Raw genomic sequence first — 27,843 nt, 5'->3', positions numbered from 1 at the left:
AAGTAGGAACACAAAAGCTAAACCTTCATGATTACAGATACCTCAGTACTATTACTAAGACTTCTACTGACTTAGGTTCTCACATTGTGCCCAAGAATAACAGAAATCACAAGACTCTGTGTGCTGGTTATCAACCCTCAAGTAGGAAACTGTGTAGAGCATTTTCCTGATAAATTAAGTTATATGTCTTAGTCTGGTTAGTGTCATTGCCAACTTTTAAGTTTGCTGTTTGGTTTTTTAAAAAGTATGAGAACTTTGGTTAAACATACTACATTTATGCCAATACTCTGTGTAACTGGGGGGAAAATAGAGGGAGGATGTGGTTTTGTAGGCTGCAAAACCCCACATGCCATATACAGTATACATATGTACCAAAGATAATTACAATCTCACCATGAGAAAGTCAAAAAAACTCAGTGAGCCTTCATTTTCTATTATATGTACATTTTACAAGCTACTGATAAGTTTCTTTTCATATTGCTTTCCAAAAAGAAAAGACAAGGAAAACGAAGAAAGAATATACATTAGCCAGATTCCAAAGTAGTTTAACTTAAAGGCTTCATCAGACCATATGTGCAGACACTTGAGATGATGAGAGAGTTAAGCTTCCTAGGGTCCTAGAATCAAAGAAACTCTGCTGACCCCCACTGCTAAGCAGGTGCACTCCTTCCACGGGGGGCAACATCTGCCGATCCGTCATGGTCCCACTCGGTGAGGACCCCAAGAAACTTCCTTGGGAAGAAACAATTTTCTCAGGACTGGCAGCCAGTTTGGGGGATGTGGAGAAGTTATATCCGTACAAGGCACAGGGGCTGTGTAACCTGAACGTGTTATAGGAACCCTGGTGTGTCTGGTTAGCAGCAAAGGCGTTGCTGGGGGGTGAAGGCATGATGTACTGGAGCTGGGGGGACATCCCGGAAATCTGCATGGACAAGCTGGTCTGTGGGCAGCTGAAGGTGTCCCCATCCGTGCCGCCCATGGACATGTTCACCGAGGCGCTGCCGCTCACGCCCACGTAGGAAGGAGTCCTGGGCGGGGCGAAGGTCTCGCCCGTCTGATTGGTGAGCCTGTTGTAGGTCTCGGCCAAGGACGTGCTGTATCGGTTGAGGGTTAGGCTAGAGCGGGCGCATGCGGAGTAGTCAGCCGGGGCCAGACTACACAGCTGGCTGGTGTTGGGTCCCAGGTGGAAGGCTGGAGACGAGCAAGGGGAGCCGGACAGAAGATGAGGGTGGGTGGCCGCAACGCCATTCCCAGAACCTTGGAGTAAGGTGGAGGAACCTGCATTTCCTACAAAAGAAATTGAAATGTAAAGAGCATCTTTTCCTTTCAACTGTGTACACATGAGCTAGACGGACTTGTTACAAGGGGCGGGTACAAAGACGAAAAGGAGATGGTCTCCGCTCTCAGGAATTGTAATTTAATTGAATTCAGACTGAAATATTTTAAACATAGATCCTCTCAATATTTTCAAGGAAATTATCTCCCCAAGGAGTGACTTTTTTTTTTCCCCAAAAGATATTAGGACACTATCATATAGAATTTTCACATTTTCTCCCTCAATTAGCTTTCTCAAACTTTTCTCATTTTTTAATAATAAACACTACAAATACTGACTTTCCTGGCAACTTTAGAAAATATAAATTTCATCTTACTCTGTATCTTGTTCCAAAAGTTCCATCACCTCACTTCTACCCAACCTTTTTTTTTTTCTTTTTTTGCTGTACGCGGGCCTCTCACCGTTGTGGCATCTCCCGTGGCGGAGCACAGGCTCTAGACATGCAGGCTCAGCGGCCATGGCTCACGGGCCCAGCCGCTCCGTGGCATGTGGGATCTTCCCGGACCGGGGCACGAACCCGTGTCCCCCGCATCGGCAGGCGGACTCTCAACCACTGCGCCACCAGGGAAGCCCCTATCCAACTTTTACTCTTTCTTTCAGCAGAGCTTCCTCTGGAGCAATATATTTTCTTGCCAAAAAAGAAGGAATTCAAAGAAAAGAGCCAAATTGGTCAAAGATACATCCTGCCTCAAACAAACTTGCAACTTCCCACTGCAAGCTTGTGTGCATCAAGGACTGTACCACTCAGGGCTACTGAAATAAGGCAACCGTCTAGAACTTTATTTTCTTTTTAATTGGAGTATAGTTGCTTTACAATGTTGTGTTAGTTTCTGCTGTACAACGAAGTGAATCAGCTACATGTATACATATCTCATTTCCAAACAGAAAATGGTTTGGTGAATCACATGCTAACACAAGAGCAGAGGTCCAGCAAGTAAACAGCCCTGTGAAATAGAGAGGGGGGTTAACCCTGCATCCAATCAATAACAGTGGTGGCGGCTGACTCCCCCCTCTGGATTTGCTGACAGATTGATGTTTGCAACTTGACGGAACTTAGGGAGAGAAGAGAATTCCAATGGGCTGGATAGGTTGTAAAACCTTCATTGCTCTAGTGACAGTGTTTTATACAGCTTCTTAAAATAATCTAAAAGCCCAATTTGCCCAATGATAATTATCTAAAACCCAGCAATGCTAAATTCTCAACGGGGTGCTGGGCAGGATCAGACGTAAAATGCCTGAGTGCAGGAGTGAGCCGTGAGTCCTACCTACCAAGTAGAGAAGGAAGTGTCATCCCTCTCCATGCGGCTCCCTCTGAGGAGACACCAGCCCTGGGCTCGTAGGAAATACTCAAAGGGGAGCTCAGGGAAGGTTGCCTCCGTGTGCCTGACCTTCTCATCATAAATACAAGAGAACCCTGCCTAGAGGCAATTCTGCTGAAGGAAGAGGAAGCTGGCAAGAAAGGGTAAACCGGGACCAGCATCGGCAATTATCTGTGAAGTACCAACTAGAGTTGTACCACTCTACCAATTAGAGGCCAACTAGTCTACCTCTAATTTTAAGAAGAGATTTAGGGTAAAGTAAAGGTTATGAAATATATAAAGAGCCTAAAATATCCAAGACTTAACCTTTGACCACAACGGCCATTTTCCTGGCCCATCCCCATACCAGACAGAAAAGAGAGGGATCCTGTAATGGGAGGATGTTGGTAATGAGGTCGCCATTATAGCGGACAAGCAATGACTTGTGCAGTTTTCAGTGCCTGAGCATCTAGGCAGGACCTGGCTGTATACATGACCCAGGAGACTTTTGTTTTGTTTTTTGTTTTTAAGTCTTTTTTTTTGATGTGGACCATTTTTAAAGTCTTTATTGAATTTGTTACACTATTGCTTCTGTTTTATGTTTTGGTTTTTTGGCCGGGAGGCATGTGGGATCTTAGCTCCCGGACCAGGGATCGAACCTGCACCCCCTGCATTGGAAGGTGAAGTCTTAACCACTGGACCACCAGGGAAGTCCCTGACCCGGGACACTTTGTGATTTACCTTGCTTGGGAATTCCAGGGATATCTTCAAAGGTGAGGGTCCGTAGTGAAGGTCTCCAGAATGCATATGACTCCACAAGGGCTTCCAAACCCATTCTAAATGGAAGGGTCAGGATGGGGGTGAACACAAGAAGCTCGGTTAGGAGCAGTTGGAGTTTGCAGCCATAATAAGCAGCTCAGAAAACACGGCTGGTGTTGACAGTGGCCCCCCACATTGGCAGGTGAGGAGCTTGGCACAAACAGAAAAAGAGATGGTTCAGAGATGAGCTACCCTTCTGTCACCAGGAGCACAAGAGGATGGAATCCACCCAGGTTGTCCTGTTAATGTTCTCAGAAAACTTAGCTGATCTCAGGGGATAAAAAGCTGTACCCTTGTACCAGGAAGTTGGGGTGGAGAGAGTCCATACTAGCTGCTGTGAGTCCAAGGCTTTGCTGTGATCTGGAGCTCATCCTCTCTCCCTGTTACACCACTCTCCCTCTGATGCGGAGAGCTCTGCCACAAAAGCACGCCCTGTAAAGAGGCATTCGGTGCCTCGGCAGCCAGCTGAGAAGAGCGCTCATCCTAAGAAAACTGACTTCTCTCTCAGAGGCATGATCACCACACGCAGGGCAGCCAGGGTGGGCTCTGGGGAAGAGGGGGCAGCCCTGGCTTCTCAGCCCAGCCTGTAGGATGATCACAGGAAGGTGATCTCACAGGGCACTACGGTATACGGAGCTAGTATCAGCACCAGACATTATTTTAAAGCCCCTACATACACTTAATGAATGGACACTTAGAGAGACAGGATAACTTCATTATGGGCTACTTACATGGATATATGTATGTTTTAAAACAAGGGTGACTACTCTAAATACATAATAAATGTATGTATCTCCTACCGTAAGTGATTCAGATATCACTTCCATACATCAGATAACTAAGTCCTCCAGGTCATAGAAATGAGGCCCTTCACTCAACTAGCACATTCTCAAGGCCTCACCACCATTTCCTCAACCATCTCAGTGCTAAGCGATTTGTCGATCTAGGTAACATTGTGCTTTTCATGAAATATATAATAGCTCCACTGTAGGAAATGTCTGATTCCTGAGTGTCAAACAGCACACGAACACCTCTTGTGATTGTCAGATACAGTTTTATTTAATACAGATAATCTGTATTTAATGCTTATATTAAAGACAGGGTCTATCTTTAATAGCTTAGACTCCACGTGCTACTTTCCCTCCATCCCCAGGTCATGAGCCATGAACTAAGACTACAGAAAACCCCCTCACAGAGTCACACCCCCTATACAACATGGCGAGAGCTCTCTAAAGACCCATGATAAGTGACCTGTGCGTGCGGCTAAAACCATCTTCCGCTGCTTGCCCTGGGCTGCCCTGAGCATGAAGGACAGAGTCTGGCTTCGGATGGAATCGGTGTGCCCCAGAGAGAGGACTATTTTGTGGTAAGGACACTGGATTGGAGATCAGGAGAACTGGGTTGTGACTACAACCCACTAACCTTGAGTAAATGTTTGAAGCTCCCTGGACTGCAGTTTCCCACAAAGTGAGGATTGGAATACAAAGCTTTAAACCCTCTCCTAGCTCTAAAGTTGTTTACCACGAAGTGATTTTTTTCCAAACGAGACATGCTATCTGTGGCTGACTACAAACCAGATCCAAGACCACTCTACTCAGCAATATTTTATGTACATTAAAGTATTGACTGGGGAGAAGGTTGGCAGCCTGGTCAGTCCCAAAGCCCCACATAACCTGCAGGTTTCATTTAATACTCAACTTATGAACTCTGGGTGCTGTTTAGCTGATTACTCTATTTTCAGCTTGTACTAATACTCAATTTTTATGACTTTCTAGAAACAAGCTTTTTTAAGCTAAAGAAGTTAGGACACAGCTTTGTATAAACTGCTTTGTTAAACCGCATAGATAAGTTTTCATAATTGTGGTTTTAAATATTCAGGATACCAAAGTAGTCCTGGAGTGATCTCAAGGGGAATTTACAAAGAGGTAAGTCCTGAGCATCTATGGGACCTAGAAATTTATTAGCTGTGGAGATGACCATCAGTGCATTATTTGCTTTAGCAGTGTAAACTGTATGATGCTTCAAATACAAACCCACAGACCAAATTTTTAGGGAGAAGTTATTGATCCTCACAAATATATAACCCTAAGCTTTAAAGGGATGCTCTGAAGGTGACAGATCTACATGTGATCTGATTTGGACCTATTGATATTTTTCTTGAAGCTGTTGTTTCACACTGCAAGTTCTAGAAAGGATTTCAGATATTTTGCAGGAAACAGTTATAAAATATTTATGAGCTGAATCTGGACTTTTTTAAAAAAAAAGCCTTCATTTTCTCCAGTAATGGAGACTTTTTCCCATCTAGTTAAAGATAAAAGACACCTCCTGCAGGAGTGTAGCCAAGATGGTAATTTATACAAGATGCTTTTGAACAATTTCCACATTTTATCACCTCGCTAATTTATGCTATCAAATGGCCAAGTTTATTTAGTAAAATGGTTATGTTTTTCCTGAAGTATTTAAAGAGAAGAAATTTTTGTACCTTCCTGAGTAAAACATTTTATAGGGTCAACCGTAAGGCCTAACTGAAGAATGAAACTATTCTCAGCACATAAATTCTCCTTCACGTAACAAATGTCTTGCAGGAGAGCTTTTAAGGGCTGAAGCTACTGATTCCTATAAAATAGGCTGCAGAACCATAAATAGCCAGGAAGGTATAATTTTTAATTCAATTGTTTTATAAAGTTTAAAAAAATCACAAGTCCAAGTTTCTTTCTTGTCCTGCATAATTTGTTTATTTCATGTCTAGGGAAAAATAAAAACAGAATGTGTATTAAAAAGCAGTAACAACAGTGCAAGAAAACTGGGGGTATTAAAGAAATATTTTGAATTTTTTCTCATGGGATCTTTTCTCTATGAAAACATATCACCCCTCACCCAAGTCCTCAGCACCAACGCACCTTCCTGGTCTTACAGATAACTTTTTTTTTAAAGGAAAATAATACATAAGTTAGAAATCTTTAAAGCTGACCAAATTCTCTCTTTTCATTATAAGTGTCTTTTGCATTTATCAGTGGAAAATGTTAAAATCAGATTTTTTTAAAACTGGGAATACTGATTCATAGATATTTAACATTCCAAACTGGGCACTGAAGAGCTTTTCTATGATAAGCAGAAGTCATTTAAATGAGAAAAAAAGTGAAACTATTCATTTCACTAACAAGAAAGCTATGTATAAGTTCAACATGTTTTTCCTATACTAAGATATTGTTTAAACATTTGGAGTAAAATAAAAATTTAAAATTTTAACAACCTTTAAAAAGTGTTAAAACATAATTTATTATTTTTTGCATGTCCATTAAAAACTTTAAAAGGTTTAGAGTCAGGCAATAAACAGTAGCAAGCACCATGGATGCCATGCTTATATACTCCTGAAACAGCCAAAGGGAAGAAAAAATTTCTATCAAACCTAGCATTTGACCTCACGGTACCAAACAAGAGACTTAGTGGTTTATTTTCACCAATGCCTCTGAGTTTTTTTCACTGATCAAATTTTTAAAAACTAATGTCTTTTCATTGTGCTGACTTATCTAGAATTCTTCCTGAAACCTTGTAATATGTATCTTATCATCTCACTTCTACTTATAGGCTTATCCGCTATGACTACTACCCAAAATACACCTTTAAAAATATGTTTAAAGTTGTTGCTTCAAAAACGAACTGACAGTAATGTGTAACATGATAAGTATAATGAACACTGCTGTATGTTATAGAGGAAAGCTATTAAGAGAGGAAATCTTAAGTGTTCTCATCACAAGGAAAGAAATTGTTTTTCTATTTCTTTAATTTTGTATCTATACGAGATGATGGATGTTCGCTAAACTTATTGAGGTCATCATTTCATGAAGTCAAATCATTATGCAGTACACCTTAAACTTAGGCATGCTGTATGTCAATTGCATCTCAATAAAAGTGGAAGAAAAAAAAAGACGGCCATGTGAACCCCCAATGTCAACAGCAGTGAGGTCTTTGCTAGAGCCATCCTACAGGAGAGCCTGGACTTAGTTCCTGGATGTATGGCCTCAAGCCTAAATGCTGCCCTCCTGGAGTTTCAGTGAGTTTTAATAAATTTATTCTCTGCTTTAAAAAAAAAAAAAGAACTGAAAGAAATGCAAGAGTCATAAATAGATAGATACTCTTCGGCTATAGCCAAAACCACAAGAAGATTCCATCAAAATATTTGGCAAGGTAGAAGAGGAGTCATCCCAGGGGCTTCCTTCAGTCACCTTACCAGTGACCACCCCAGTTACTAGATTATTCAACTTTCAGAAACTCCTCTGAAAAGCAAAGTTAACCACAAGCTAATGCAACATAACAAAAGCCAAGCAAAGTTTTTCTGCACATGGAAAGAGACATCTAAAATGACAGAATAATCTCAATACAGCAGACAATGTATAGTAGGAATACCTGCAAATCTTCCTACAGAGTGAAGCCCTGTTATTAGTCAGTCTTGTTGATCTGCCTGTGCTAAGTTTAAGGCTTAGGGCAGGTGTTTAAATGAATCATTGCATATGAAGATGAAATCAAGTCTTTCTGCAAGCATTTGAGTTTATTCTGAGAAAAGGTCTCTGTCTACACTACATTGCCCAGCTAATCAGCTGAAAGAACTAAAAGTCTGCACTACTGCTTGATTGTTTTCTCTCTACAATTTTAAGTGGAATTGTTCCTAAAATAAGATAATCGGGGATTCTGACCTCATGTAGACACCGCCTATCAATACCAAGTTTTCAAGAAGTATTTCTGGAGTAAAGTGATGAAAAATGTCTCAAATATTTTTTAAAAACAAAGTGCTTTTAAAAACATTTAAGTCAAAGTCTTACCCTGAAAGGGCATCTGGAGAACGTTAGTCTATTATTACTATCAACAGTTATTTTAGAAAACGTTGCACCGAACTGTATTGGGATAGAATCATATCAATAAATTCAAAAACTCTTGGCACACAGACTAGGGTGGTCTGCTTTTTGATAAAAAGTAATAGAGTGGAATTCATTATTGTAGCTCTCCCACTTAGTACAAACACCATAAAACACGAAACAGAAAAAATAAACAAGTGTGTGGCTGTCAGTAGAGCCAAGACAAATTTGGAAACCAAAGAACATCAGCTGTCTTGGCAGTGAGGAGTAGTCTCATATTCTAGTTGGAAATCTGAGTGAACAAGAGTCTCTGTCCTATTTCGAAGACAGATCAATACATAATTGTGACATCACTAAGCAAATTCTAAACCAAGAGCAGATGCAGAGAGTATTTTGATTTGGGATATTAAAGCCCCTGGATCTTGAGGGGCAGGTTTCCACAAGGCCCCTTCAGAGGCAGCATGCACTGTACACCCTGAGAACTTCCGTTTTCACCCCAGCATTTCACATCAACATTAACCTTAGAAATGGGCAAAATGCCACACCCAAAATAAGTTACATCCAAGGCTCAATGATATTAGTAAATTTAAATCCTCATCAGAAGTGATTTCAAAACCATGTCAGTAAATTTAACTGTTTACTTTGTAATGGAAAATTCACAATAAAAAATCAAATATATTTATCACAGTCAGAATGTTTTTCACTAAGGCTCACCTGTTACGCCCAGAGTCTCGGAAGCCTTTGGCAAAGGGATTCCTATCTATCTTCAGGCGAGTAATCTGCAGAGCAGAAAAAAAAAATCACATCAAGTCTTATTATAAATGACAAGGAAGGTTATTAAAAATGGAAATGATGGAAGAACTATAAGTAACTCCAAAATTAACTGCCAGAGGATGTACTGTGTTCTTCTTCCCTGTTTCTCAGGTATTTTATTATATTAGTAACAAAGCTACATGAAAATTTCAGAAATCATCTAGACATTCATTTGCTATGAAAAGGACATTCCCCCGCCTCTGTTCAAGCTCTGTAATAGATAAAGTTTGCTTTGCTTTTAATATCCCTGGAGAAGGAGATTCTGAATCATCTGTTGATAATTTGCCCTTTGTTTGACAATCTCTCTAAACTAAAGTTCTTCCCTTTATTAACGCTGTGACATGTGTCTGTTTCTCTTGCAGTAGTGGTGATGCGGAGCAGCTAATATCCAGCTTCTATTTAACAGCCATTTATACGCTCGAATGTTGTTAACCTTCTTCAGAAATACGCAATATACATTCCTTTAATTTTGCCTCTCCTTGAATCATCTTTATGGCTCTCATCTCCTCTTTTATCTATGGATTCGTGACCTGGTCAGAGCACTACAGTGAATGTCTAACCAGAGGTAACCATGACTTGAAGGTTCTAATGGGATTCAATCTTATATATGTAGGAGAAATAAATAATGGCTTCATTTTAACTACAGTTGTAATTTGTTGACTCACAACCAGATTTTTGCCCAGGAAGACCCCAAGATTTGAGGGAAACATTTTTGCAAGTGGTCTAATCGTCTCCATTAAAAACAACTTTTTGTAGTCATACCATCCTGAAATTGACACTAATAAACAGTCCCATTTGTTTCTTACCAGATCTCCACTTTGCCCAAAGGAGTTAACAGCCTATTTTCTAAGCAGCACATCGTGCTTTGTTTTCTGTGTTCCCTGGTTTAGTGGAATCTCCAAAGTTAATGAACATCCTTCTTTCTTATTGTGCCATTTTGGCCAAGGACAAATGAACACTGCTGGACGACACTAAGGCAAAGAAAGGCACCCTTGGAAAGTCGTCTGCAATCCCCCTATATTATGCTGTGCATGCTCTCAACCATCTGCCAATCAGCCATGCAACACCTGAGGTAGGTGTACTCCATATGCTACTGTCTTAGTTTGTGGATAAAACTACATTATAAATGAGATAATGTAAGAGTCTGCTAAGTAATTCACCATGTCTGCCACTCTGCCATTGAAAGAATTCTTTATAATTCATTATAGCTCAATTATCTGTTCATTTAAATCATTTTTAAAGAACATTTAATAACCTAAGTGTTCATTTAAAATAGTATTTTAAAAAAGAGTACATATTTATATAATGGTGCCTTGTCTAAATATAGGTTTTTCACAATTACTATTATAATGATTTTTATTGCTGACATCACATCTGTTGAGTGCATACCATGTATGCTGTAATATGAGTTCTGTGCATATTATTTTATTGAATTCTCATAGCAACTTAGATGTAGTTATTATCCCAATTTTATGTTTCTTTTATACTGGGTTAAGTTTCCTATGATCATAAGGTTAACTGGCCGTAGAACTGGGCTAGCACCCCAGGCTTTAGAGCCCACGCTGGTAGCCACCAAGCATGGGCTGCTTACGAATTTTCCAAAAGTTCTTCAAAATAGCAGTCAGGAAGTTTAAACAAATGAACATGGTTTTTCATCATCAATTTTCTTTCCTTCTAATTTTTCCATCCTCTTAATTGATTTGTCAACATTTGTGAATTGGTGTTAGTCACCAACATGTACCAAAAGCCCACTGCAGCTCGTTTATTGTATCACAGAGGCTAGTAGAAAATACACTTTTAACACAGTTAATTGGGTGCGTTGGAGAGAGACTGACAGACAGACAGAGAAAAAAGATGAACTGGGTAACAAATGCCTCTGCTCTTTTCTCCCCATGCATTATATTTTTCCTTTAATAAAAAACATTTTCTACACCTGACATATTTTAAGAATATCTTCCTAATTATCTCCAGCCCTTGCGGGCCTCTCACTGTTGCGGCCTCTCCTGTTGCGGAGCACAGGCTCCGGACGCACAGGCTCAGCGGCCACGGCTCACGGGCCCAGCTGCTCTGCGGCATGTGGGATCTTCCCGGACCGGGGCACGAACCCGTGTCCCCTGCATCGGCAGGCAGACTCTCAACCACTGCGCCACCAGGGAAGCCCTCTCCAGCCCTTTTAAAGGTTAATTTCATGTTCCCTCCCAAAAACCTGTATAGAAGTGTGACAACGTGAATATGAGAGGACAGGACAGCCTGGGCTGTGGGACAGGTGTCGCCACATGGACAAGAACAGATGAGCCTCTCAGCCCTAAAGGAGGACGCACAGGACAGGGTCCAAATCTCCTAAGAAGCTTTAAAACAACAGAAAACAGAACAGAGAGTTTATAAAGCCTAAAATTGTTCACTGAGATGTATATAAATGTAAAGAGAAGTGGAAACCTAAAATAATTCTGCTGACCATTGAAATTTTTAAAACAATCTACCACAGACCACATCAGCCTCAACTCCATCGCTATTTCTTATGAAAACTGGCCAGAATTGCATGGATCAAATAATTGCCTCAATTCAGTTATCCACCTGCTTGACACAGCCTTAAAGAAGTACATATACTTACTCATATAGAAAAGAAGTATTTCACTTTTCAGATTATTTCCAATTTTGTGAAAGGATTACTCCACAATCGCTCATCTCTCAGACTATATAAACATATGTATCACCCTCTATCACAATTAAAGCATATCTTGAAAGAAATAGCCCTTTTGTATATATATACGAAAATGACTGCATAGGATAAATGCTTCTGAAATATTTCCCATAATATATGGATGGTAGCTTTAAAATAAAGTGAGCTGTCAAATCCCATGCCCTGTGACGCAACTCACTTTCATATCCTACATGTCTATTTCCTAGTCAATACACATGCTTTCTAATTTTAATTATGACATCAGGATTCAATGTCTCAAAATGGAAAGTAAACCTACACTGCCAGTCATGAGACACACTCTGGTCTAAAGAAATCCTCACTAGAGTAGCTTTACATGGGGAATAATGGATAAATAATTGTTATTACAATACATATATATTCTGGATGGCAAATGCTTTATGACAATTCATAACATTTAGATACAGTGAAAAGAAGAGCTAGCTTTCAATCTGCACATGAAATTAAATGGGTAGAAAGATCCCAATTCTGAGAACAGTACCTGCTGGTTCTGATAGGCGGTGACAGTGGTGAAAACAGTTTCTGGAAAGGAGAATGCCTTCACTCCCTCCCCAGATGGAACAGGCTTGATGGGAGAAAGATCATCCCCACAGTCTTTACGGATGACATGGACTCGCGGTTGGTATTTGTGCATAGAATGAAGAATAATCTATGTCAAGGAAAGAGAAGCCAAATTTGTCAGCAACTTCTGCCTTGACTAAATATTTAACGTGCAAAACGAATCCCAGTTGGAAATAAAAATATCCAAGGCTCTGAAAGTGCCAATTTAATAAAGTATATCAAAATTGGACTGAGACTACTAGGAAGCTGTTTGCAAAGTGTGCATAAAAATACAAACGAATAAAAGTAATCACTATTTTGGCAGAACCCTGAGTATAACCATACGAATGTAACATCAAATTTTCTGTTTCTGAAAACACAAGAATAAATTCATAAGCCTTTTATTTATAATGAGCCTAATGGAACACAGAGTCCAAAACAATAAAACTAAGAGTGAGACTGAAATGATTATTTGAATTCTACCACACCCATCCCCTAAAAATAAGTATTTGCACACCAAGGTTTTCTTCAGAAACATTTTTTCCCTTGTTGGTGACCACAACATGTCTATTCAAGGGCAAAGGGATTTTAAGGATACCCCAGGGTGTGACTTATGCATGGCTCACAAAGTCTCTGGTTTGCCTGGAGAGCCCAGCATCCGTGCTCCCATCATAACAAGGCTTCCAAAACCCAGATGCCTGGCGATGCAAAAGCTCTCAGACTCAGCTAGGGGAATCTGATGATATGGTTCAACTGCCTTCTGCCCAAAGACTCCACTTCTGAGAATTTATCCTAAGGAAATATTCCAAATCCAGAAAAGCGTTTCATATACAAAGATGTGCAGTGCACCATTTGTAACAGTGGAAAAACTATAAACCACTGACATGAGTAGACTGGTTAGGTAAATGAAAGTCCACACAGTGGGATACAACATTATTCAGCCATTACTAACGCTTTTAGGACATTTTTAACCACATAATGAAACGCTTCTTTTTAAATCTTAAATTAGAATAAAGGATCCAAGTTGTTTTTCAACTTATCATAACTACATAAAAGTAGACAGTAAAAAGGACCCATACAAAGATATGAAGAGTGGTCACAGCTCTGGATGATGGAATTGTGTGTGAATGTTTTCTTCTTCTTTATACGTTTTATACTGTCAAGGTTGAGGAGGTGGGGTAAAGAAATAGCCCTAACCCTCTATGCCTACTTTCTGGAGATCATCTTGGTGCTTTGTGACCACCTAGAGGGGTGTGATAGGGAGAGTGGGAGGGAGACACAAGAGGGAGGGGATATGGGTGTATATGTATACATTTAGCTGATTCACTTTGTTATACAGCAGAAAGTAACACAACATTGTAAAGCAATTATACTCCAATAAAGACATTAATAAATAAATAAATAAATAAATGCAATGTGTGATTCTGGATTGGAACCCAGACAGGAAAAAACAGAGCAGACTAAAAATTGGGAAAAGCCACTTTACATTAAACAAACAAAAATACAGTGCATAGCCAAGAAGACGAGAGTGAACTGGCTTGTAGTGAAGGAAAAAAAATTCATTTGGGTTTCTGTTTACTAGTCAATGAAAAGTGGGTTCTTGTTTTATGAAGTCTTTGTTCTCTCAAGCAGATTTCTCTATATAGCTATATACATTTTAATTTCATTTATTTGTTTATATCCTTATGGAATCTCCAAAATGACTTAAGGTGGGGTATACTGGGGTAGGGTACAGAAATAGATGAGGCATGGCTATGTTTGCACATTAAAGGGTAACTGCCAATAGTAACCTGAAAATTATTCAAGAAAAATAATATACTTTCAATACGATTTATAGGAGTGTAGTATATCGCTGGAAATTTTAAGAGAATGCTAAACAAGCCTTAGTTATTCTCATAAAATAGCATTATTTGCTTTTTTTATCCATTATTTGCTTTTTAATGAACTATCAAAGTTATAATGACAAGTGTTCAAGAATATTTTTTTAACATCTTTATTGGAATATAATTGCTTTACAATGGTGTGTTAGTTTCTGCTTTATAACAAAATGAATCAGTTATACATATACATATGTTCCCATATCTCTTCCCTCTTGCGTCTCCCTCCCTCCCACCCTCCCTATCCCACCCCTCTAGGTGGCAAACCACCTAGCTGATCTCCCTGTGTTATGCGGCTGCTTCCCACTAGCTATCTATTTTATGTTTGGTAGTGTATATATGTCCATGCCTCTCTCTCGCTTTGTCACAGCTTACCCTTCCCCCTCCCCATATCCTCAAGTCCATGCTCTAGTAGGTCTGTGTCTTTATTCCTGTCTTACCCCTAGGTTCTTCATGACCTTTTTTTTTCCTTAGACTCCATATATATGCGTTAGCATATGGTATTTGTTTTTCTCTTTCTGACTTACTTCACTCTGTATGACAGACTCCAGGTCCATCCACCTCACTACAAATCACTCAATTTTGTTTCTTTTTATGGCTGAGTAATATTCCATTGTATATATGTGCCACATCTTCTTTATCCATTCATCAAGAATATTTTGCTTATTTAATAGAACAAGTAGAATAAGGAGAACCACTGGCCTTATAAACAAGGAGACCACAATGATAATGCCCATTTCTGAAACTCAAATAATTATATCTGATCTGCATGTTCCGTGCTCTCTGTTCTGTTCACATGGAGGATGTTTTTTCTTTGGGGCATTACCTAGTAGCATAGATAGTCACATGGACCTCTGTCCATAAACACGGGGTGCTTTCCCATGTGAAGGTTAATACAGTTTTTTCCCACATTAAAGGTACTAGGTTTGAGACAAAAGAAGCACAATGTTACGTATTTCTGATCTGATGGGTGTAAAGTGCCTGTAGTTTGACAGATACACCACCTGTCCCTTACAAAACAGCTCAATAGGGAAACACTACCTGCTGACTCTGGAAGTTTTCTACATGACCTATATGCCAGTGTTGGAACAAGTCAAGCAAAGGACCAAGAAGGAGCAGATAACAAAAGCCTGGCTCCCTGCATTTTTGGTGATACCAGATGCAGACTTGCTCTCAATGGTAGGGATCAGGGTAGTTACACAGGGTCGCAAGCTCCATAGCAAAGTGGCCTGGGTTTTGTTTCAAGTGTGACGTTGTGTATGAAGCACCCCTTACAAATATGGACTTTCAAATTCATCAGCTCATTTGAGTCACTCAAAATTCTCTGGTTCCAATATAACCCATGAGAGAACCAAGGCCCAGAGAGTCAAAGTTTTTTGCTTACGAACCTTAGACCTCTAAGCCATGGCAAGTTCCTTCCATCAGGGAGATCTAGCAATCTCCCCTGTGACTTCTTGCTTCCCCACCTGATTCTCGAGCAGAAATGGGAAGAGGGTGAGGACAAACTCAGAGCTAGGGTGACTGTATCAGTGAATCCACAGCAGCTGGAAGAACAGACCCTCCGACAAGTTTCCTGGCTGTAGATGCCTGACTGTGCTTCCTTCCAAAGTACACCAGCACTGTGGGTACAAGTCCTGCCCTGGTTAAAGGTGCACCATCACCTTAGATATAGAATTACCTTAGATATAGAATTATCTAATTCTGCAGGGAAATGTTCACCTGAATGTTTCCCTCCAGACAGCAAATTCCAAGTGAAACATGCACATGGTGAGAAGGAAATACCCCACCCAAGCATGCTGACCATCTGCTCCCAGGTAATCCAAGGACCAGTCTTGGTTTGTATATAATCCAAGACAAAGCTGACTACGGTCTCCCCAAAGGGCAAGTAGGGATTATAAAGTCTTCACAACATTCAAGATTAGCTGTGGAGATTGAAGTAAGTCAGAAAGAGAAAAACAAATACCATATGTTAACACATATATATGGAATCTAAAAAAAAAAAAAAGGTCTGAAGAACCTAGGGGCAGGACAGGAATAAAGACGCAGACCTACTAGAGAATGGACTTGAGGACACGGGGCAGGGGAAGGGTAAGCTAGGAAGAAGTGAGAGGGTGGCATGGACATATATACACTACCAAACGTAAAATAGATAACTAGTGGGAAGCAGCCACATAGCACAGGGAGATCAGCTCGGTGCTTTGTGACCACCTAGAGGGGTGGGATAGGGAGGTAGGAGGGAGACGCAAGAGGGAGGAGATATGGGGATATATGTATATGAATAGCTGATTTACTTTGTCATAAAGCAGAAACTAACACATTGTAAAGCAATTATACTCCAATAAAGATGTTAAAAAATAAGACATACATGTGTAGTCCTAAAAATTATAAGATTAATTTTTCTTAACTTTAATAAAAAGTTGACACGCTAAACAGAAAAAAAAAAAAAAACAGATTAGCTGTGGACTGGTGGGACGTTTCTACATCTCTAAATTCTCACCAGTATTCCTCTCTAAACAATTCTTGGTGTTTGGAAAGATGAAAAATCACTTTGGGGAAAATCACAATGGCACATAATCTCATGTTTTGTGCAGCCCTAGGTCCACTCACAGCCCCGTGACAATTTGTTTCCTCCAATCTCTCTGTGTTTAATAAAAGTCCCAGGTCTACATGGAGTTCTCAAGTCACCATGTTGAACACTTGTACACCTTTAGCAGAGTAAAACTGGGAACTGACAGGACAAAAAGTAGGAAACTAATTTAGAAAGCAAATTAGAAAATTACCTCGCATTTGAATCTACAGCTTGATTGGTTAGAGATTAGTGTCACTTCCTTTAGAATTGGGGGGTGGGGAGGCTCAACTGTATGAGGGTAGAGAGGTGAGAGTCCCTGAGAGGTCTCTGCATCAGGAAAGGGACTGCTGAGTTAGTCCCATCACAATGGTACTGCTGTCTTCTCAGACGCTGAATCACATCAGCAATAGAATAAGAAATGACTTCCTAATCTCTAATCTAACCTTATTTAGGGTCACCAAACTGAGCAAAGAAACACAACAGACACCTTCTTCACAGAGCCTTCCCAATGTCTCCTGGCTGGAACAATATGGCAGCTGCACTGCTGTGCACTGACATGACGATCACCTGTGTGCCTGTCCTCTCCCCCCCCATCTAGGCTAGAAGATCACTGAAGGCAGAGACTATGGCTTCTTATCTCTTACTTACTACATTTTACAAAGTCTTCAAAACTTTGTTTTTAAATAAAGAACAGAAAAGAGCATTTTCCCTCCTACCTTCTCCTCTAGTATCAAGCAATATGTACATTCTTACTATTTGCAAAAGCAATTTCCTCGCTTCCAAAATGCACAGGTACATATTATTCTCTCCCTATTCCCTGCGCACACTAATTACTTTCCTTTTTTAAAGTATTACATCCTGTCACAACCTTAAAAGAATTTTACTGGAAAATGACACACTTCTATAGATTGTGTCTGTTTTCTGCTATGTTTTTATTTTTTTTAAGAGTGAAATGTTATAATTATTTAGGTATAAACAATTGTGGCTCAAGTTGCAATCTATTCTTTTGTATTTAAAACAAATGCTGTGTGATAATTAACGTTATGTGTCAACTTGGCTAGACCATGGTACCTAGATGTTTGGCCAAACACCAGTCTTGATGTCGTTGTGAAGGTACTTTTCAGTTGAGATTAACATTTAAGTCAGTAGAGTAAAGCAGATACCCTCCATAATGTGGGTGGGCCATACCCAATCAGTTGAAAGACTTAAGAGAAAAAAGGTGGAGGTCCCCTGAGGAAGACGAGATTCTGCTTCCAAACTGCCTCCAGGCTCAAGCTGCAACATTAGCTCTTCCCTGGGCCTTCAGCCTGCCCACCCATCCTGCAGATTTCACACCTGCCAGCCACCACAATTGTGTGAGCCAGTTCCCTAAAATAAACCCCTCCCCTGTCTCTATCTCTATTTCTATCTATATCTATCTATATACCCATAACTATATCTATACAGTCTGTTGGTTCTGTTTCTCTAGAGAATGCTCTTTTAAATAAAGTCTAGTGAAATTATGAAGTTAAAATCAGATGGATAAATTACTAGATCTATATCTAATTTTGTAGATATTAGATATAAAGCTAGTAATTTGATCTGAAAGAATTTGAATTATAGAATGACTATATTTATTTAAATTATTTAAAGCAGTTTGTTCCTTATATATGACAGTGTATAGCTTTTAGACCCACCTATCTCTTTAAAAGATATATTCTCAAACTATAGAACTCAGAAAAGCAGGGTATGTTTAAGCGTTGAAAACAGGTAACACTTAGTGCCATTTATTTTTAAAATTTTTACTGTAAAAAAAATTAAAGACTCCTCAGTGGATGCACCGGCAAAATTTCACAGTTGGCTCCCTCAATGAGACAGAAGAAACTAGTGTTCTTTCATTGAAATCAAATGAAAAATAACTGTTACAACCTGACTATGTATATACAGAAAAAAAAGAAGAGAAGCAAAGTAATGCACTAAAGTACAGGGCATGAAGTGGGATTCAGAAATAAACTGTACACTGTTACTTTTCTGATTCTGGTTTAGAATATGAAAGGCAACAAATAAACAAAAGTACTGGCAGTTTGAGAGAGATGAGTCTTAAAACTCCAGATGCTGCATCTGTACCACAATGAAATTTGTACTTGAATGTCTTCATTAAGGTCAATTTGCTTAAGATATTATCTAGCAACTTACAAATCATATCCTGTCATCGCTGTATTACTAGCTTATGACAGTTTGCATTTTTGTTTGAAAAGATTGGCCCATAAATATGCTGTCTTCATGTCACCCCTTTGAGAAATGAACTAGTTGGTATTCCTTTTACATACCATATATGCTCTTAAAAAGGCATTTCAATCCTGCTTCAGTCAAAACCCTCTCAAATAACAGAAACCTAATAGAAATGCTAGCATTGAGTGGAAATCAGCATGTATCCAGAGTTACTTATTTATTAAAATAATAAGGGTAGTCTTGCCTAGGAACAATACTGTGTAAAAATTAATAAGGTGTTAAAAATGACTATATTATTGAAATGGCTGGCTTTAGCATATATATCATTTTTCAGCAGTTTTAAGACGAAAAGGAATTATTACAACGTATTTGACAACTTAGATGTCACTACAAAACAATTGGGAGCTTGCAGGTGGAACACGCAAACAGCATAAGCCTGGGCTGTTATTGAGAAGCATGAGCTTCACTGGAGAAAGAACTGGATGCAGGCAGGACACAATAAATCATTATCACTGTTCACCCAAGTGCCAAGAATTCATATTCAGAGTATAATAATTGGCACCTCACGGGATTTCAAACAAATGTTTTGGCTAAAAATGGCTGCCTGAGGTTCTTTCATTCCAATACAAATGCAATATCTAGTTTTCCCTATTAAATGCTTCATAGAATACTCCGGCCACAGGCATAATCTCTGATGCAACTATAACCTAGATTTTGCGCAGACTGTGCACAGGCTAGTCAACCAGGAGAGGAATTTCATGATCTTAGAAAAGTTCATTTCCTTCAGGCAGGAACAGTACAGATACAGCCCACGCCATCCAATGGAGGCAAATTAGGGAGGCCATGTACTTACATGGCCTTGGTCATCCAGTTCGTTGTTGGTGAGCTTCAGCTTGTCGAAACTGATCACTTGTCTCATCCAAGTCTCCCCTGAGGCAGGCGAGTCTGGATGAATGTACACCCGGGGTGGCACAGGGGAATCAGCGTTGCCCGCCACCATCCATTTAGAGCTGTGGTAAACATACCTAGAAGGCAATGACAAGGCTCAGTTTGTGAACTGTTGCTTTCTTGGAATTTCCAACTCAGTAGACTCAGACAAAATCTGCACCCTTTAAAAAGTCTAAAATTTGACGATTTGCTCTTTACATTCAATGCATATAAAATAAGAATTCAAGCACTTTTTAAAAACTCTCTGAAGCAGTGGTAACCTACTGACCACTCAAAGTGGTATGTTAAGGATTTAGTGAAAAATATGCACACTATTCCCACCATAAATGCAAATGTTTTAATTTGGATGAATCACACTTAAACACATTAGACATTCTGTCTGTATTCTGATGTTTTCCATTTTTCATCTGGATGTTCAATTGACATGAAGAAACTAAGTTCTCAATCTCCCCTTTAACGAAATCTCAAAAATACTTGAGAGTTATACCTTAAAGTGTCCCACTTTCTTTATCACTTCCCATTTTACGCTTATGTTCAAACTGATGAGATAGATGGTAGAAAGGCAAGGGGAAATTGTCAGAACTTTCAGTAAATTTATTTTCATAGGGAAAAAAGTTCTATCTATTATCATTTATAATTATTTTTTCTAACTCTATTACACTATAAACTGAGGATATTCTGTTTAATTTTAAGTTTGTAAAATCATAAAACATAGGCCTTTATCTCCTATATTTCTCTTTGTTTTGACTATTGTAAGAAAATTCTTTAAATTTTTTATACCACTAATTAAAATACACATCAAACTTTAAAAATTATGATATATCTAATTAACATTACCTTTCTAACTAAGAGACAAAACATCTTATTCTATTTGTGTATGTCAACTATATTGACTCTATAAAAATAATCATTTAAATAACAATGTTTCAAGTAGTATATAAGACAATAATGTTTAATCTTATATTCAGACCATCATTTATTAATGTTAATTTAAAATACACTAATTCAAAAACTAGAAACTAGTATATGGATGATTGACTTAGAAAAGGGTAGAAAATGAAATTATATACTTCGATGTTTTTCTTCCATTTGTTTTAAAATATGGCATACAATTTAAAGCAACAATTTACAAATAGTCTCAGAGAATTCTACCAGTATATATGCAAATTTCTTTTTTAAATAGTATGAAACAGTTTCATAATATCTCTGGTGAGGCTCACTATTTCAATATGGTCACACATTTCATTCTCTTTTGAGTTCAATATGCCTTCTATTCTTTAACTCCTTTTCTTGGGAAAAAATACATTATCACAAAATAAAGAATAATAATAAAAACAATTCCCCTTAATTGATATAGTGCAATTTCAATAAATAAGCTCCTAAGTGCATGGCCTTTTGTGAATATTAATTTTACATTCTAATAAATCACAATCACTTTTCATTTCACTAAATACCATTCTTTGATAGCAGAGAATACACCAAAAATATTTGTTTCTACCATTGTTGAAAAAGTTGGAAAATAAAATGCAAATCTTAGAAATGCAAGAAAAGCAGCACAATGAATATAGAGCTATTGCCAAACTAAATAGAGTGATATGCTCTGTCAAAACCTTGAAAAATTATGCATATTGAATAGTTCAAAAATCCACACCCACTAAGAGAATAAATGCTACATGTTACATATTCTTTGTGAAACATTCTCAACACAAATGCTAAAAACAATTTTTTTCTTGAGAAGCAATATAAGTGAAAGCAAATTTATGTTTTATAATTTGATCTTTTATAATATGGCATCTTAATACTTGAAATTTTTCTTGCTTTATGTGTGAATAATAAGGATCAGTTAAGTAAAATAAACCATCCAAAATATATGGAAGAGATCTGGAGAAAGAAATAGAAGACAAACTTAGAAGAAAAAGGAATAATTTCTAAGCTCATTAGAATTACATTGTCTTCCTAAGGGCAAAACCCAAATTAGAATATGGATTTTAAACCAAGTAAACTTAAAGAATAAACTTCAATGCCTTCTAGCTTCTATCATGTAGTAGATAATTTTAGCAAAGCTCCCTAATGAATTATTTAATTAAAATAAGGGATACAACTTTAAAGAGTAATAAAAACCAAATCTGATTTCATTTAAAAACTTACTAAATGCTCTAGCTGTTTATTTAAAAGACAGAAACAAAGAAATTTAAAGCAGCATCTTCCGATTTTCCACTCAGAATTTCCTTTTTTAAATGTTAGCATTTTTTTTAAAACATCTTTATTGGAGTATAATTGCTTTACAATGGTGTGTTAGTTTCTGCTTTATAACAAAGTGAATCAGTTCAGCTCCTCAGTAAAATAAAAAGAATTGCCATTGACGACTGTTGATTTGCTTACTTGCAGAAGGGAAAGCAAAGGTTGGTTTGATACTGAAGAAAGTATCTTTTCCAACTTTACTTGATATCTAGATAAATATATTCTCTCAAAATCCAAACACTACAAAACTTTTAAAAAATTACTGTTAACTACCAGCCAAAAAAACAACAGTAAGGTAACAAATTCATTGCCAGCTTAAAGATGTCTTAATATAGTAATGAATTGAGAATTTTTTTTCTAAATTGTAAAATATCTTCAATAATTTTCTCAAATTAAAGGGAAAAAAGCCTGTGAAGAAGCCTATGATTTTGTAATGTAACACAAGAAAGGGAAATTATTTAAATGTCCAAAAAACCACGAAGAAAATGAAACAATTTGTTAACTGTTATGTATATCTACAAACTTGACTCAACATTTTGTCTCAAAATCCTAATCAAAATGTGAATCAACATTAAAGTCACATTTAGTTTAGCAACACTAAACTGACCCCTTATTAAAATTCCTCAACACTTAAAGACATTTCTGTATCTACTAAAAGCAAAACAAAATTTTTTTTTCACATTTATTGTAAGAGAAGGCACCATCTAGACTACTGGAAGTGACAGGGTTTGGATTATGGATCTGATAATTCTACAGGCTTCTGGAAACAAATATCATAATCAGCACAGATTAAATAGGCGTATCCTGTAAAATCCCAGCGTTTTCTTATCCTCTGTATCCATCTGATCACTGTACCTGTATCTTTTGTTGTCCACTGGCACAATATCCATGGCAATGTAATATTGCTGGTGAGGATCTAATCCTGATATCTTCACTCTCATTGCTGGAAACATGCGCCTATGTATAAGGGAGGGGAGGAAAGTTGGTTTGGGTTCTGTTTTTGTTTATGATTACACTTGAAGAATGAGTAAGCAAAGAAAACTCTCGAATCTGTATTTTTCACATGGAAAAACTTATAACATTCACTTTGGTAATGTAATTCAAAGAATCTGAACACAGGATGTATCAAAACTGAATCATTTAAATGTAATTTGTCCCTGTACTTGCATTCCATGTTTACTGAAATGTCAGTATAGCTAAAAGCGAAAAAAAAAAAATTGTACACTGAAGAAATAATGGTACAGAAAGCACTTTATTTTTTAAACAAAATTTGGTAAGCAGATTAACTTTAATAATACAAATAATAAAGTGTTCCAAATGGTAGAAATAGAAATTTTGAATTTCTAAAAGTGATAAAATATATTATAATGTGAAATTTTAAAAGGGTTATAAAAAAAAAAAGCACAAGAAGCCAATGTGCCATGCCATAACCAAACAATATGTTCTTTATTGAGACAGGACTTCCTGTCTGCAGCATGGTAAAGGTGAAGTGCAAAAGTTGCTCTAAATTTGAAAGGTATAGTAAAACTTCTTTATTGAAAGCAGAAACTAAACACAATGTATATTTGCCAAATCATTCCTTCCCCCACCATACCCTGAAAATACTTTCTTATTTAACCACACTTACTCAAAATGTGCTAATTAAAATAAATGAAAATCCACATTTCTCTTGGCTTCCCAGAGATGCATATAAAGGAGATGCTAAAATAAATGCACCTATCTTTTAAAAAGGGCACAGCAGCAAGGAATACAGCAGCAAATTATTGTATATAAAAAAACAAATAAAGCAGTTCTCTTAAAAAAACCCAACAACTTTCATCTAATGATTTATGTCTAGGACCCTTCCGGTTAATCTAATTTTTGCTAATTTAACCCTATAACACAAATTTTAGTACTGTTATTTACCAGAAATGTTTCCTATAACAATAAAGCCATTAAAGACCACTTCCAGAGAAAAGAAAGTCCATTATTCCTAACTAGGCATGAGAACAGTTTAATACGCTGGCTGTTTTGGTGTTATTTCAGTGCACCTGTAAGATAAAGAGTAAAGGTCTTTAACTACATCCTTTATAAGACAACTGTTGCTTTGTGTTGTTGAAGACTGAATTTGGATCATTAATAAAAAGCTCTGTGAAAATGTAGAAGGTAGCATATGGATTCAATAAAATGTTTTTGTAATTTCTAATAAGTTTGGATACTTTTATGCTATCCAGGTTTTTGCCATGTGTACTCCCTGAAAGAGTTGTGTGTGCTTTTTAAAGTTTCTTTTAAGGAAGATAGTATTCACCGATTTCACTGCACTAAATGAACTGAAAACTCTAAAACGCAAATATTTCTGTCCCTCCCTCACATTAACATGATTTGTGCAACAAATCAATTTATTTTACTAACTGACGGATGTGCAAATTTCACACTTTCAAAAAAATAAATATAACTTACAAATTTTTTTGGTATTCCTCAGCAAATTTAGGCTAATTTGTTGGATTTCATTTAGAAAAAAAAGTAATCACGTAACTGTGAATCTATAAAAAGGATGGTTTTTAAAAATCGGGGCAATTGTTTTTGCAGGGAATAAGCATGTATTACTGGTGATTCCACTAATTTTCATCCTAATCTAATATCAAAATAGCATAACACATCACGTTCTCATACTGCCAGCAAATCTTTTGATAAAGATCCAACTGGAAGTTTCGAATCTAAAAAAGCAAACGATAGTTTGCTAAAGAATAAACTGCGTTTTTTTAAAAACGGGGGGAGGGGTGGATAATCTGTTCCTTAATTTCAGAAACATAACTAAAGCCTAAATAAATGCCTGAACAGATATGAAGTATGATCACGAATCTATAACTACCCTGCATGCGGATTATCAACAGTAACCGTTACCGCCTCCGCGGCGACAGCGATTTTCTCCTTAGCATCCAACGAGAGGACAGCCGGGCCGTGTCCCTCGCCGGCCGACTGCACTCCAGGTTAGGTAGGCAAAGCCAGTCTCAAAAATGAACCACTACCCGGGGCCTTGTCTGCAGAAACTGCTAACGAGAGACCCCACCGCTCTGGCAGGTCCTTCTTCCCAACCCACCAAGAGGTGGGGTGAGGCCAGAGCCGGGGCCGTTCGCGCCAGCGTGCCCTTTACCTGCCGGCCTTGGTGATGATCATCTCCGTGCCGATCTCGTGAAAGCGCTTCCAGAGCTCAGCTCCCTGCAGATCCACCCGCGGGGCCTGCGGCGAGGGCAGCGGGGTCCCGGGCCGGGCCAGGGCGGGCACCGGGGACCCCTTCGGGGAGTCTCCTGGGGATGCCAGTGGGGAAGCGCCCTGCAGGAAGCCGTCCTCACAGCCGCCTGGGCAGCAAAGGGCAGAGGGGGTAACCGGTGAGGGCTCGAAATGGGAAACCTGGTGGGGAGATGAACCCCCGAGGGCGGCTGGGGAGAGGAAAAGGACCGCGAGGAAAGGGGAAGCTTTCTTGCCATCCGGCCCTTACAACAAACAGGCCCATGGGTGGGTAAATACGCGCTCCGCCAGCCAAAGGGACGGACACTCGACTTTCAAGTAGGGCCCTCTCGGTCCCCAAGTCTCAAGTCCCGCAGAGGCGTGCGGCCAGCGTCCACCCCACCCTCCCTGCTTCCGCCCGGTCAAGGCCCCAAAATAAGTTTTGTGCCGCAGCCGGAGTCTGGGATGCATGCCCAACGGAGACTGAGATGGGTTCCCGAGTCCAGATCCGCAGTGCAGGCCCCGACACACCCCACGCCATGGACAGCACGGAGCAAAAGCGCCTGGCGCCCCGGCTCCTGGTCCCAAGCGCTTGGGCCTCCCTTCGTAATAGGCGTCCGAGGCGCCTTGCTTCGGGCCCGGCCGGAGGCATCCTCTAGAAAGCTCTTCAAACACCGCTCTCGCCAAACTCCCCGGCCGCCCGGAGCTTCTTAGCAAAGCAGCAGCGGGAAGAGAAGAGCACGAAAAACAAGCCCAGGATCGCCGTCGGCCTTGGCAGCGGGAATCAAGAGAGGAAGGCAAGGGAACCGCTCAGCTACCCCTCGGGAAACCACGTTTGCAAATATGCCGCCCTCTTCCTGGTTTGCCCAAACCGTTTAGGCATTCGTTTCGGTTTCGGGGGTGTGGGTATGCCGTCGCTCCCCCCACTCCCATGCTTTTAAAAGTTAGGAAAGAAAAAAGAGCACCCAGGGGCTGGAAGCCCAAGGGAGGCAGATGCGGAAAGCACAGATCTGCGCCGCCGAACGCCGCAAACTGCAGCTGCTGAGGGCGCGGCGTGAGTGGGCGGTGGTGGCAGCAGCAGCCTGAGAAACCAGGCTGAAAGTGGCATTTTACTGTCTGGAGGGTGACCCGAGTTGCGCGGCGAGAGCGTCCAGGGCAGCGCGAGCTTTGCGCCCTGACACCCAGGCTAGCGCTCTGATGGCTGAGTTGCCCCGGGCGCACAGGAACACCGCGCGCGCGCACGCCCACAACTCGCAGTAGTTCAGGTTCTCCGCGGCAGTACTGGCCCGTGGGACGGGGAGAGGACGTCTAAGGAAGAAGTTAGGCGGGAAGGGTCTGACTCACCCGCGGCTCCGCGGGAACCGCAGCTCCGCTCCAGGTCTGCACAGCTCCGGATGGGCCCGGATGCCGCCCCAGCCGGCGGCGAGAGCGCAGTGCCTTCGTCTCCCTCAGAGGAGCCCTTTTCTCCGGCGGCGCCGCCGCGGCTGCAGCCTCCGTCATCTAAGGCCCCGGCCGCCTCCTCTGCGCCCAGCTTTCGCCTCTTCTTCTGAAGCTGTTGCTGCTTCTCGGCGCCGATCAGTGCCTCCACGGAGAAGGCGTGCGCCTTAAGGCTTAGCATGCTGCACGGCGAGCCCCTCCGCTTCTCGGCCATCCCCGCCGCCCGGCGCCCGCCCCTCGCTCATATACACAAGCTCAGGCACACGCACACACTCGCTCTCCTTCCCCTACCAAAATCTGAACGACTCTCGGGGCCTCCCGCAGGCCCAGATCTGCCCTCTTCCCCGCCCGGGCAAAAACAAATTTGGCGTTTCCTCTCTCGCGCTTGTGTTGGGATCCCAGGAACCAGCGACGCGCCCGCCAAGTTTCCTTCCCTCGGTCTCTCGCGCGCTCTCTCAGTGATGGACTCTTTCGCTCCCACCCCCTCCACCTCTTCCTGCAGCTCCAAGATCTGCCTCGACTGATGCGCCAGAGAGGACTAACATGGGTAAAAAACACTCTGCGGACACAAATTAGGGATTGTAATTGAAATTTGTTGCCTTGATCTGTCAGCACTTCCAGGCAGGAGAGCGGTGGGAAGAACTTGCTCATTAGTGTCAATAAAGGGGCGGGGGCGGAGTCCGGGGCCCTGTCAATCACCGAGACGGCCAGCCAATCAGGAGGCGCCGACTCCGCTCCGCCCGCGCCCACTTCCTTACAAGGTCGCAAAAAACCTAAAGTGGAAAGCGCCGCCGTCTGGCTTGGAAGTGCCAGCCCGGGCCCTGAACCGGGTCAGTCTCCCTGCCTCCCACAGCCAGTCCAGTCCGGGAGTCCCCAGCTTTCCCCACCGGGACCTGGAAAGGCTGAGGCTCCTGGCTTTAAACCGAAATGATCACCACATTAGAATATCAAGAATGTTTCAAGAAACCTTAAGTT

The 27,843-nt window shown here is 40.2% G+C and overlaps 1 protein-coding gene across 1 annotated transcript; it reads right to left on the bottom strand.

Annotated features, from left to right (window-relative positions):
- TBX18 (T-box transcription factor 18) lies at positions 1–27,082 on the bottom strand. Its single transcript, XM_065888800.1, has 8 exons — positions 26,776–27,082; positions 25,358–25,562; positions 23,080–23,181; positions 19,889–20,060; positions 12,320–12,487; positions 9,021–9,085; positions 3,376–3,470; positions 1–1,287 (listed from the first exon to the last, which is right to left on the bottom strand). The coding sequence occupies exons 1-8, from the start codon at positions 27,080–27,082 to the stop codon at positions 563–565; spliced, it is 1,839 nt and encodes a 612-aa protein (XP_065744872.1). The 3' UTR covers positions 1–562.
- Between the last annotated feature and the right edge of the window lie 761 nt (positions 27,083–27,843).

This window comes from Phocoena phocoena, chromosome 12 (assembly GCF_963924675.1).
Source record: "Phocoena phocoena chromosome 12, mPhoPho1.1, whole genome shotgun sequence".
NCBI classification, from domain to species: Eukaryota; Metazoa; Chordata; class Mammalia; order Artiodactyla; family Phocoenidae; genus Phocoena; species Phocoena phocoena.
This window is presented reverse-complemented; position numbering and strand designations above follow the sequence as displayed.